Raw genomic sequence first — 14,053 nt, 5'->3', positions numbered from 1 at the left:
TGTGGGATCCGAACCCTCGGCGGGAGCGCTGCCGCGCTTCCCAAGCGGCGCACTAGCGCAGTGCGCCACCGGGCCGGCCCCAAAATACTGACAATATTAACTTTAATCACTCTTGGAGAGTTTATAATTCCTTTATAACTTAAAAACAACAGAATAGTTCCTGTAGACTGTATTTATTAAACTTGGTAACTTCTAAGAATGCTTAATTAGTTATTTATTTGTCAATTTTATGCATAGAAGAAATGATTTAACAAATTAAAAGAGTGTTAATGCAAAGTTCCACTTTAAGGAAAACTCAGGCAGAAAGGTGTATCTTGAAATAACCTGTGAGAATTGAGTACTATCTCTTAAAGTTTCGCACCACTGAGAGAAACTACAATTGAAAATTTAATAATGCAATTTTTCATTCATTTAGCAAATGTTTCACCTCAACAAACATTTTCTGATTATCTACCAAATGGCTTTAGAGATATGCTCAAGCCTACAATTTAGCCATTAAGCAATGTTAGCATACTTTGCAAATTTTTCTTCATGACCAACCACAGAGTAAGAACAGAGTTTAGCATCAGAACCCCTGAACAGTTATACTGACAATGTCAGTAGAGCTAATCTAATCCACTGTCTTATTAAAACTAAAATAATTATACTTTATTTGTATTTGATCTAATAATTACAAAAGCTACTGTTAACAGCAGTGCTAGTAAACATATTATTTATATATTTATAAAATATGTATGAATGTGTATAAGTCAGTATATAAATACTGACATCTCAAATTTTTGACTGTTTAAAATTGACTGAAAGAGTTATATCAATATATTCATTCTTAATCTGTAAATAGGATGACAAACTACTCCACTATTTTCAGGGTATCATTAAAAGATTCTTAGTATCTTGTGGCCAACTATGTACTACTTATTTATCTTTCAAAGTAAGGAATACCTACATTTAAGATTCAGTAATTTGTACTGTAGATAAATGTACAAAATAGTGCTTGCGACAAAAAGAGGTATAGCAATCACCCAATGTTTAAGAAGGTATGCTGAAAGCACAGGTTGCTCTCCAATTCTTTATAATAAAACATTATTGTTACATATGCACTTATGACTTTTCATGTGTTGTATCTCTTCAGTATAAGTTAACATTTTAAATTTTACTTGTTGCTTATAATTTTTTATTCTGTCATTCCTAAACAGAACACAAATGCAGCAAAGTCATGTTATCTGGTAGATCCTCCTAACACATGGTAATCTGAATTATCTTCATTGGTCACTCTTAGATACAAATGTATTTCCTATTGAAATGGAAAATATGTTTAATGTAAAATCAGTATTTCTGGAAGCAGTTCAGTTAGATATCCTATTGGCAAAAAAGTATTACACAAAATATTCCAAACAATTAAGACATTACTAATTGTTCAGAATCTGAAAGGGTAAGAACATGATTTGGCAGTACTCTGAGCATAGCTCTCCTATTTACAGCAATGCTTTCCATCATCACTCATCAGGGAAAGAAAATAATACTCCTTATTATTTATTGTTTAAACAAGCTTTTTCTTTGATTACTACATATAATTTTTAAAATGTTTATATACATATTTTCCTTTCCATTTGCCTCTAATTCAAGAATTCTATCTTCTAGTGTACACACATGCGTGCACAAATCAATATTTTGTTCTAATAAAAAACCCAACATACATAATGAAGAAAGTCCTTAACTTAAATTCTATACATACTAGAATTAATTGACAGCTTCGTGTTATATGAAATCAGGAATTTTCATAAAATTCATTTAACAGAAAGAGATTTGGCTACAATGAAACCAATAAACTTTAATATACCTGGCTTTTATGGGGAAGTTCTGTGAAATATCTTTCATCAGTTTAATGGCATCATAAGCTGGAGTGGACATTATTTGAGAAGCTGCTTGAAAACTAAGATCTGGAAAGAAAAAAAAAATCATTAAGTAATCTAACATAATGTTAGAACTTTATAGACATTACCATGTAATTTAAATAATTTTACTCAATCCTTCTTTCCATATATTCATATATAAACATGTTAACACTTATATTTAGCATTTATAAAAAGTTTTAAATGGAAAGCTATCACTTACGTCCAATTAAGGTGAGCTTTACACTTTTATCAGTGAGTAATTATCATTAAATATCCATTATGTTTTCTACAAATTACAATATAATTCAAAAGAGAGATATATGAAAAGAAATGCTGACACAAAGTTATTTTTTCTATATTTAGGTTAAACAAAACATGTGACAAAAAGCTTTGATGAAAAAATAACAAAAAGGAGGGGAAAAAAGAGCTATGAAGAGCCAATTCTCAAAAGAACGTTAAGACAGACCCAATGTGTTTAACACAGTAAACAGAAACATTCACTTTCTTTTTCAACATTGTTTTACCTTTATGCTGAAATATAAATAAATTCCTAAATTTAGTACTATTTTACCTGAAATGACAGTCGTATATGGAAAGAAGAATGTGTGTGGCTAACTGCAGCCAGTCTCAAATAAGTCAGAAGCAATAATCTTAGTCTCATTACTTTGCCAAGAGTCAGAAAAGATTTAAAACCGAATTTTCATTACCTAATAGTGAAGCATATTGTTTCTCTTTAACATTTTCACTAGAGGTGAAATCTTAGTTTATTAAAAAATGGTAAAATAACCAGTTTAAGATAACAAGGCTAGTTTTGTTTCCTTGTTCTCAATATGAAATGGCTAATCAGCCTGGAGTCTAAGCCTGTAAAAAGATGCTGTTAGGGTAGCTTCCCATCGTATGGTAGAGTGTAAGAGAGCAGGGTTCAAATTCCAGCTCTACTGTGTATGCTGGGTTGCAGAAAGCTGTTACTCCAAAATATGGTGCTCTGACATACTGGAGTAAAGAAATAGCCTCAAGGTCTCTCTTACCTCACACCCATCCCCCATCTCTAAATACTCTGTTACTCTCCAAAGCAAAGGTTCCCTTATTTGCCTAAAGTTCACACCTACCAATGAGGAAGACAATTACCTCCAGTCTTTTCCCTCAGGTTTCATTAACTCATACCACAGGAAGGAAGACTGAAGTCTGCCAACACACCTGGACTTTTGTCCAGGCGCCTTTCTACTCAGTATTTTCAAGAAAATCATTTACCAGTCATTGCCTTTTCTACAGGCCAAATAGACTTTGTCCCAGACCATTTAATGTTCTCCAAACCCACTGAATCCCCCAAAGAATCATTTATTCATACACCCCCATTTTCCCTTTCCCTATGAAGAAGAGTATATAGGCTTTGTACCCCACTGTAAAATTGGGAAATTACTCTCTTGTGATTCCCCCATGCATTTCCCCCTCCCAGCCCATTAAAATAATAAAATTTGATATGCTTTTTCTTCATATTAATGTTTACTAGTTGATTTTCAGAGAACCTTCAGGGTGTTGAAGTGGAAGTCTTCCTTTGGCCCCTACACATACTAGCTGAATAACTTTAAATAGAATTTCCTCAACCTACCTCAACATGTTTCCAGCCCCCATTACTTCAGTGAAACTACTATCAGTCCTCACTAATGTCTCCTAACTGCCAAAATCAATGAACATTTTTCAGACCTTATTTTTCTAGGATTTTTTTGCAACAGGATCACTTCCTGCAGTTTTCTCTTTCTTGCAAATCTATTTCCTTCAGCTTCTATAATGTGTTCTCCATTTCTCATCATCCCACCACGTCTTCTTCATGGGCTCTACTTCCTATCTGTGGATGAGCACTAGGGCGCCCTCCCTAATGCACTGATTGTGCCATTCTGCACTCTCAGTCAGCACCCTCTCCTTTTTAAAACCTTTATGACAAGATTTTCAACCTTTTAAATCCTCTCCTTTCAGCTTGAGGGCATTGTATTCATCCCACCATTGGACCTTATCATCTGGATATCTTATAATCACTTTAAATCACCATTTTCAATGCTGATTTCATTATTTTAGCCCCATATTCAACCCCTAAACCTACTTACATGCTTTGTATTCTCTCTACTCAGGTTCACAGCTGGAAATTTTAGAGTTGTTTTTGGCTACTCTTTACTCCTAAATATTTACCAAATCCAAGCCTTCCTTTCTATGCCTTCTAGCACAATCATAGTTCAATCTCTCATTACACCATTTCAATGATGTCTTAACTAGATACCCTGTTTCTAGTCCATTCAAATACATCTTACACAGACATTAGGAAGGCCAATTAAAACTAAGTTGACTATGCACATATTCTTTGCTTAAAGGCCTTCAAAGGTACCCCATCACTTACAATTTTCCCAGTTATGCAAAGGTCCTTTAGAAAACATTTTGAGGGATGTGGAATATACTAAAAAGCATATGTACTTCACAAGGCCTGGTTTTCCAAAGCCTTGCAGTTTCAAATATTGACCTTGCAAGGACAGGAAATTTTCCCCAGGTTAGTGAGTCTTTGTTGCAAGATAAGAATTGCGGCACAGCAGGTTGCTGGCTCAAAGACAGACTAGTTACTGACTGTTATGTAAAGATACTGAGAAATTGCTGTAAGGTCACTTAATTGTCTAACGGAATGTCATCTGACTTGTTTCACTGAGAGTTACCAGCCTATATTGTTAAACTATAACCCCACTTATGTTCTCTTTTTGTAACTTCCTGGTCTGGAAAATAAATGCAGGAAGAGAACCCCAATTCGGTGTTAATTTCCCAAGGAAGGGTTGGCTCTCGCTTGAGCGTTCCCAGGGAAGTTAACCACTTCGGTGCTTCTCATTGCTCAGAAGAGATGGGCTTTGAGTAATCCTTTGCATCTCCATCACCCAGGGAAAGTGGGGTGACAAATCCGTGGGGGGTGAAGCAATGCAAAGCAACAGAGGGAGGCTTAATATAAAACAACTATAATGCAAGAAAAAAGCAAGTGCTAAGATAGAGACGCAAAGGATCTAAAAAAGATAACTGAGAATACTGGAAAGAGGGTGTCTAAAATTATGGACTTGGGAATATAAGCTGTATTAGAGAAAGAAGTGAAGCTAGAAGGAATGTGATAGACTAGGACAAAGATTAGTGAGAGTGAGGGAGTAGGCGAGCTGAAAGTCTAACAGTTGTTCTCAAGCTGAGATTCTAGTTTTAGATTTTAGAACTGGACAACTTTTGATTGATTATAAAGCCCAAAATATACTCATGTAAAGAGGTGGCTGAAATAAACACACAGTAAGGTTGCAGGTAGGTAACAAGATTAATGACTCATATGGCTAAAGTCTGCATGTATTCTGAAGTACTACAGGATGACAGACTTGAGTAAGAAGTTACAGACTGCCTGATAAATGTGAGAGAGTAACCTGGCAGGTGAAAACTGAGGATGATGAGAAATCATAGTGGGTGGCATAGTAAGGAGGCACAGAAATCACATAAGGAATAGGGATGTCATGGAAGAGGTTTGAGAAAGCAAGAGGCTGACAACAAGCTTCACTTTAAACTTCATCCCAACCGGATCTTAGGTTTGTGGGGAACACAGGAATAACACAAGATGGATTCTTCATGGGAAAGAATTTCAGGGAAAGTCAGACTTAATTTATGGCAGGGAAGTAATATTTATAGACAGTACAAATAAGGAAACTCAGAAATATTTATATTCTACCTTAATGAAAAGAGGATTTAAGGATATAGGAGGAGAGTCATTAAAATGGACTAAAAGTTCTATAGGACATCACAATGGTCTCAATCAGGATTTCTGGGCCTTTATTTCTTTATCTCTTCAAAGGCTCCTGGTCTTTGTTTTATGACTTGTCCAGACTGTGTTTGCTCCTCCCTGTCTTTACCAACTTGCTTGTACCCCAAGGTTCTTCTGTATCTGGCTGAATATGCTTACCCCCCTCTGTCCTACCAACATCTCTGGCTAAGAGCTCCGAGCTGCTTTACTTATAATACTTGCCAGCTCAGCATTTCTATATGAATTCACATTACTGGTGTTACCCCCCACTTCTTTCCTCCTTCATTCCTTCATAAACAAGTACTTACTGGTTCCTGCTCTTTGCGAAGCATTATGTTAGAATCTAGAAATACCTCAATATATAGCAAATAATCTCTACCTATATTACTATGAGATAGATGCTGTAACAAGGATATGTACAAATGTTATAGTAGCAGAGACAAAAGAACTTGTAATCTTGACAGAAGGTTAAGGAAGTTTCCATAAAGAGATATTTGAGCTGAGCCTTAATGCATAAAGAATTTGCTCAAGAGAAGATGTATACACATAAATCTGTTAAAAGGGGAGGCTTCCATTCAGGGGGAATCTCCTCAGAGACGTCTTCTTTGACCCCTGTCTAATTTAGCTTCCATGACACCCCTGCCAGTAATCTTCATTTTTTTTCTAGTACGTAATACAAGCTGTAATAATTTTGTTCCTTTTCTTTTGTTTATTACCTGTTTTACCTACTAGAATTTAAGCTGCAAAAGGATAAGAAATCTATCAGATTTGCTTCAGAACTACAGCAAATGATAAACATAGTGGGTATTTAATAAATATTTGTTGAATAAGTTAATGAATAACCAAATAAATGGACAAATGACCTGTGCAAAGTTACAGAGAAAAGATAAAGTATAATTTGTCAAACTGACAGGAAAATTCATACAGGAGAGTGATGGTATATGAGTCTGGAGAAGACTGAAGTAAAAGATTAGAGTAGAGCTTCAATGCCTTCTTCCATTCAAGTCTCTCCTAAAGTATTTGCTTTGGAAAAACAGGATGATTTTTGACTCGGCTGGATATTTTCTGTCTGTCCTCCAGATCCACTCTTCTCCATCCTTCTTTGGACCCAAACGGCTGACCTATCTGAACTCCAACAGGCTCCCTTGCCCTGTAACTTCTTGTTAAGTTCAGCCAATACAAGTCACTGGTGTGAAATCAGCAAGCAAAAAAAGAGCAAGGAATGGACAGTTACTACTCAGCTCCCTCCCTGCCAGGTCACAGTGGGAGGGCATGTTACCCCACCAGGGGCTACTGCCCTACTGGGCAGCCCTCTCCATACACTCTCTCCAAATTTTGATAACTACTGCTTCCTCTTGCTCCTTCAAGATTAGGGGGGTGGTAAATGTTTCCTTCTAGTTGCTATTTCTATGTTTGGAGAATCCATTCCTTATAGGTTTCTCTCAATTGTGCTTATGCCTTTGCAAATAGCCCTTTTATTAAACTTTCTTAGTTGTGTGTGCTAATGTGTGGCGTCTTTGACTAATATAAGACCATTATTTGATCAGGGATTTATAAATAATAAATTCTGGTTTATTTTACACACAAAATCAGGTTTTCATTTGAGAAAGATTATCCTTGTTGAGAATGGATTTGAGCCAACTGCCTCAGTTTAGTGTTACCATGATGTCAAATGGAAGAACAGTCACAATGGCTGTGGCATAATGAAAGCAGGGCCACACATGAGGTCTAGATGAAGCAAAAGAGACAAAAAATAGGTAAGTGTATAACAGGGTAGTCCAGGGAGAACAGATTCTATCCATTCAAAGAGGTAAATTCTTTATAGTGAATTTATCCTGACAGTGATCTTGACCATCTCATTCTCTTGAGTGATTTTCTATTAAGTAATGATACAGTGCTTAGTTAATAGAACATCTGTACTAGGTAAGTAAAGTATAGCAGAAGATAAAGAACCCTAAGACTGGTTCCTGAATATTCTAATATAATTTTAAAATGTGACAGTCAAAGATCTATTAAGTATATACAAAGTTCACCTAGATACCATATGGTACAGTATAAAGAACAAAACTTAGACCCCCAAGTCTTCACTTATTAGCCATTTGGTAACTAGCCCATCAAACCACAAAATTTCACTTTTCTTACTAATAAAATGAGTGTGTGTGTGTGTGGGGGGGGGTGCTCATTTACTTCATAAACTTACTATGAGGGTCAAATAAGTTAGTTTATATGAAAAAACCCTGTAAACTATAATCCAGATAAAATGTAAAATATTATCTGTATATTATATGTAAATTAGTATGGTAAGAGCATTCTGATAAATATCCTTTTAATTGTTATTTTAAAAACAGAAAACAGACTGGTGGTTGCCTACAGCTGGGGGAGTTGGGGAGAAATGGAGAGCAACTGTGAATGGGTAGTAGTTTCTTTTGGGGGAGATAAAAATGTTCTAAAATTGACTGTGGTAACAGTTGCAGAACTCCAAAAATATACTAAAAATCATTGAATGGTACAGTTTAAATGGGTGAATTATACAGTATGTAAATTATATCTCAATAAAGCTATTATATTAAAAATATTTGATGAGAGATGTGATAATTATGGATTAAGCAGAAAAATGACTAGTCCCCATGACCTACTAAATCATTACAAATAATAAAAAAGGAAGATCACAAATTGAGAAGGACTTATAGTTCAATCCAAACTAAATTTTGGTCACAAAATATCTCCTTGTAGGTTGTCAGCACAAAAGCTGTTCTAAGTCTGTAATTGCATGTCCTCTCAGTTGACGTTTTCATTAAAAATTTATCAGTGAAACATGAGATGATCTAACAAGATCAAAATTTAAAAGAGAAGAAAACTAAGATTTAGTTTTGATTTCTCCTGTCAGGATTTTTTAATCACTGTTTTAGATTCTCTGAAATGTGATTTAGTAATTGAGATTAACCTATAAATCAATGTATACTTTTAAAATGATCAGATAATACCAAATAACTACACTTCATATAACTTCGTCTTACAAACATAAAAATATGACTAGCTTGACATATGTATTTCCACAAAAAATGATGTAATCATTTATATTATTCATATTAGTAATTATTGTCTATAAATATCATGTTATATAAAAGCATATTTAACAAAACAGAGATCAGTTACCAAAATACTGTATTAACATAGCTCAAAATACCTTACCTTGTAGTTCCCAGACTTTCAAAGGCATCATTTCTTTGTTACTCTCAATCAGGTATTTTTGGAATGCTGTCAGATTATCTCTAAGATCCGAATATATTTCTCTGTATCAGAATATTAAGTAATGTTAGTTATCATCACCTACCACAAATCACTGTACAAGCAGTATATTTTAAAAATTAATTCTTCTAAATAATTACACACAAATGAATTATTCATCATTAAGATAACAATAAATTGTCATACAGCTATATCCACGGAAACTAAAGATAATGAGGGAGATACACATGTCTCCTTTTTAAAATATATAGAACAAAACAAAATCCAGAGGGATATACTCTCAATTGTTAACAGGACCTGTAAAGGTTGAAAGGAAGAAGGCAGAATTATTGGTTTTAATGTTATATACTTATGGTCTTAACATTTTCTATATTGCAAGTACTGCTTTTATAATTTAAAATAAAGACTATTTTATAAGGAAAGACAAAAATGCTTCTTACACGATCTTAAAGTTTATTTCTAAAAAGTTTTATCTTTGATACTTATAAAAAAACTGAAATAAGATAATTTTGCCCAATGCTAAACACATCTAGCAACTTTTAGAGAGGCTAAATAATAATGTAGCAGAATGGCATTTTACCATACATAAATCTAAACTATAGTCTTTCCTCTATTGCTCATGAAGTCAAGACATTTAAACAGAGATATTTAAATAGAATTCTTTATTAACAAACTTTATCTAGCTATAAGCACAATTTATAAAAATACATGTTTTCAACAGTAAATATTTAAAGTGAAATGAAGTATAAATATATAGGGTATATATACACAGATACATCAATCTTACAGTTAAAAGTAAATATACATTCTACATTGTCAACATATGTTGCAATTTTATTACAATGTGGGACTACATTTGAAGATGAATCAAGACTATGGTTGGTCATAGTAAGAAAGCAGTATAACTTCCTCCTAAAAGAAGTTCACTATAGATTAAATTGACTTTTCCTTTTCCAATATTTTAAGTTACAGAAAAAAAGCTTATAAGAGCCATTACATTGTTTTTCATATTTAATCATAATCTTAACTTTCACTGCTAAATTTTTTTTACATAATTCAGGTAACATATGTATTATCCATACAATATCAATGCAAAGAATCTTTGCTTTGTAAAGAACAATCAATTAAGTCACTGTGGAAGAACTAACTTTGAGTATTTCCTATTTTAAAAAAAGCAGCCCAGAGTTTCAAGGATTTTTGTAGGACATGCAATTTATTTCCATAAAACGTTATGCTTAAAAAGAAAAGAACTGTATTTCAAGATGTTGATACACAGTTCAGAATGGTATAAAAATGTATTGTTACCTACTAAATAAATATCTTACTTAGAATAAATCTATTTTGCAAGACATATTAATTTCTTCAGGCCACTAGTATACTGCTTTGCCAATACACTTTGAAAATATAACTCAATTATCTGTATAAATTAGCAGTCTCCTGCTAAAAATGTTACCCCTGCTCTACAGTTATCTTCTCATCAGGAGAACAGAACTTAGTGTCCTTTATGAATACATGTAACACTAAACAAGAACTAAAGGTGTTACTAAGAACGTTCTCTTGCATTAATTAATTTTGCCATATAATGAAATCACAAACTTTCCCTTCCTGTAAATAAGGGAAAGCATACATAAAATTACAGCCATCCCCATTCATGAGTATTCAGAGAGCACTCACCATCCTATTTCTTGTCTTCAATCAGAGTGGCAGGAAAAAAAAAGGGGCGCAACTTTAATTTTTAACAGATAACTTACATGCATATATGAAATTAACACCTGATGTTACAAGGTTTTTAATATGGCAATCTGTGATGCAATAATTCAGGAAAACAAATATTTTCTCTTATTCTGAAACAAAATTTCTTTAAATGAAAGATCCAATATTAACCATGATTTTGGTAACCTATTAGATCTATAAAGTTTTAGGTTCTACAAAGTTTTGTTTTAGTATTCTGCCAGAGATGACCATTATCATTTATGATTCCTGTTTTTCTAAGCACGCTAAGTGAAATTTGTCATATGACAATTTATTTAATAATTTATCTGATATTTTACGAATGTCAGAGTATAACTACCTTTAAAAATAAAGAAACCAATAAAAGTATTTTCCACAGTTTGCCATATTACTTTATAAATAACAGAATAAATATACTACTAAATTTTAATATAGTAAATATTAGCTAATATTATTACTAGAATATTATCTAAAGAAATAATCTTTTACTTAGTATTTTTCCTCAAAAGACATTCAATTTGGGTAGTATTTTTTTTTCTTGGCAGTATTTTGAGAAACTATTTTAGCAAAGAATAACAATAATTGTTAATTTTCATATCTTTTATTCTTTGACAAACAAATAAGGTTTATTATGTGCTATGAACTGTTTTAAGCACTTTATTACTAAATTATATTATTTGATCTCTTCAAATACAAAAACTTTCTAAACAATAAGTATTCATTATACAGCTAATTATTTACCTGACTTTTAAACAACTGTGTTAGAATGAACTTAAGCAAAACAAGTTACTACTTTCAAATATGGAAAACTGTAATTCACACAGTGATAGTACCATATTGTGTAAATGAAGAATAGGATAAAAAAAATGCTACAAGGCTAATAGATATTTGGCAGTTTATTTGTTGGTTTGTGTTTGTTGTTTCATGCTTTTGAGGTTCAGCCAATATTATAAATGCTGAACCTCTGTTTATGAGAAAATTTGTTCTGGGTAAAAGGAGAGAGAGCTGCATTTTAACAGTGACCTAACACGTATCAAAAGTCTTAAATTTCTATTTGTCTAGTTATTCCAGAGATGCTACCTGAGTACTAGAAATGGAATCCCAACCCTGAATTTAATAAACAGAACAATTATACCCAATGAACAAATTTCCGTCTTTAATATTAATATGAAAATAAAACTTCAAATATGGTGAAGGGTCCAGAATTTTTAATACATAAAGAGATGTTATAAATTAGAAAAAAGAAGTAAACACAGCAAGAAAAAAATGAGCAAAGATTAGGAACAAGCAATTCACTCATGAAGAAACTCAAAGGCCAATAAACCTATAAAAAAATGTTAACTCTTACAATAATAAATGGCTAATATTTGACTGGTTTTGACTACAAATTACAAAATGGTTCAGTCCAATGAAATAAATGCAGAATTGTTTAAAAAAAGAAATAACATTTCACCTATTAAACTGACAAAGATTTAAAAAATAGTGTGCGTGTTTAATAAAGTTCTGGGAAATGAACACATTCACTACTGGGGTGAGTGCATATATTAGCACAATTTTATGAGAGAAATTTGGAAATATGTATCAAAACCTTTAAGAAGTACATATACTTTGATTTATTAATCTTTTCTGGAATTTGTTATAAGGAAAATCATAGATATATGCAAATTTGTATACAAAAACATTAAATAGAAAAGGAAAAAATAATTTAAAGTCCTCTCCTACGGGACTGTTTTAGTAAATGACAGAATATCGCATAAAATGTGAAAAAGTGAGGTCTACTGTGCAAAATAACATGCTGTCTGTGCATTTATTTGTTGCTATAAAAATATGCAAAGATTGGAAAGACATACACCAAAACATTGTGAGAGTAATAGTTATCTTTCAGTTGTGAAATCAGTGGTGATTATTTTCCTATTTTTTTGGCAGTTCGCTGGTACTGGGATCCAAAAATTTTTCTATTTTGTGCTTGTTTGCTTTCCCTAGCTTTCTGACATTAGCTATGTGTTACTTTTGTAATAAATAAAAACAACTGCATTTAAAAAAGAAACATGAAACATATGCTAAAACAGCATACCAAAATAATTCCTGTTAATTAGTACAAAAGGGCACAGTGATACCATTTCATTTAAATTCAGACTTACTTTAGTTTCCCAAAAAGAAATCCTTGAACTTCATTTGTTTCAGTCTCATCCTCTACAGTAGTATTAATCGCAGCTATAAGTTTGGAAACAAAATCAAAATAAAACAAAATATTTTCAGACTGGGAAAAAGATGTGTAATCCAAAATTAGAAGAACACACACTGAAATGAAATTCCATTTGCTTTACCTTGTTTTTTATGGACTGGCTTAATATACACGTGTGTGCACAGGCTTGTATTCCTGAGTATGCACTCTCTTTTTAAACAGGCTTGATTAGTAAATATGTAACAACCATAATAAATGCTATATAGATAATTTCATAGGCAAGTTCTATTTCATAACCAGAAATGATAAGCCAAAGGGCCTGCAACAAATCCTGGGTTTAGCTTTTAAGTCAGGCAGGAGATCCAAATTCGAACAAATACATGAATTGTGTATTCCAGCATCTTTAATGAAAATCGAGGAATCTTTAGAAAGACACCAAAACTCACAGCCTCAAAGAATAAGGATATAATATTTTATAGTAATTTCCCTTCTTTACTTACCAAATACTTATACAGTGTGGTAAGTGGAATATGTGAAGGGTGCTCTGAAATTATAAAACTTGTGACCTCTTACAGCACGGGATTGCTCTTTATCAGAGTGTATCAGAACTCAGCAAATGCACTTCCTCCTGCTTACTCTCTTGGATTTCTAGGACTACAAGTAAAATCCCTAGGTGCTTTTGATCCAGTCTTCCTTTTCCTCCCATTCATTCATTCATTCATTCATTCATTCATTGGGCCAACATCTGTTGACTGCCTACTACAATGACTGACAAGATAGATGGCAAAAAGAAAAATACAAAAGACACAGACCATGCTTGCTGGAAAAGGAGATAAACAAAAAACTTTAATAGTGTAAAACTTTTCTTTAAAAAGGTAAAGAAATATAGAAAGGGATACAGAAGGGCAGGCCCGGTGGCGCACTCGGTAGAGTGCGGCACTTGGGAGTGTGGCGGCGCTCCCGCCGAGGGTTCGGATCCCATATAGAGACCGGTCTGCTCACTGGTTGAGTGCGGTGCAGGCGCGACACCGAGGGTTGCGATCCCGTTACCGGTCACGAAAAAAGTCAAAAAGGAAAAAAAAAATTCAGTTTCTTTCTTTTTTTTTTCTTTTTCTTTTTTAAATTTTTTTTTTTTTTTCTTTTTCCGTGTCCGGCAACGGATCGCAACCCTCAGTGTCGCCCCCATACCGGACC

The 14,053-nt window shown here is 33.3% G+C and overlaps 1 protein-coding gene across 1 annotated transcript in view; it reads right to left on the bottom strand.

Moving 5' to 3' along the window:
- The window catches only part of LOC103596472 (UDP-glucose:glycoprotein glucosyltransferase 2-like), a gene marked incomplete at its 3' end in the record, with an annotated part of 80,697 nt that overhangs the window by 19,700 nt on the left and 46,944 nt on the right, over positions 1-14,053 (bottom strand). Inside the window, exons 7-9 of the mRNA XM_008580110.1 lie at positions 12,816-12,888; positions 8,887-8,987; positions 1,841-1,940 (exon numbers count right to left, since the gene is read on the bottom strand). Of these exons, the coding sequence (XP_008578332.1) occupies positions 1,841-1,940; positions 8,887-8,987; positions 12,816-12,888 (274 nt within the window). The remainder of the gene's footprint in view (positions 1-1,840; positions 1,941-8,886; positions 8,988-12,815; positions 12,889-14,053) is intronic.

Source organism: Galeopterus variegatus, unplaced genomic scaffold (genome assembly GCF_000696425.1).
Source record: "Galeopterus variegatus unplaced genomic scaffold, G_variegatus-3.0.2 Scaffold2021, whole genome shotgun sequence".
In the NCBI taxonomy this organism is placed as follows: Eukaryota; Metazoa; Chordata; class Mammalia; order Dermoptera; family Cynocephalidae; genus Galeopterus; species Galeopterus variegatus.
The sequence above is the reverse complement of the archived record's forward strand: the minus strand, read 5'-3'. Positions and strand labels throughout refer to the sequence as shown.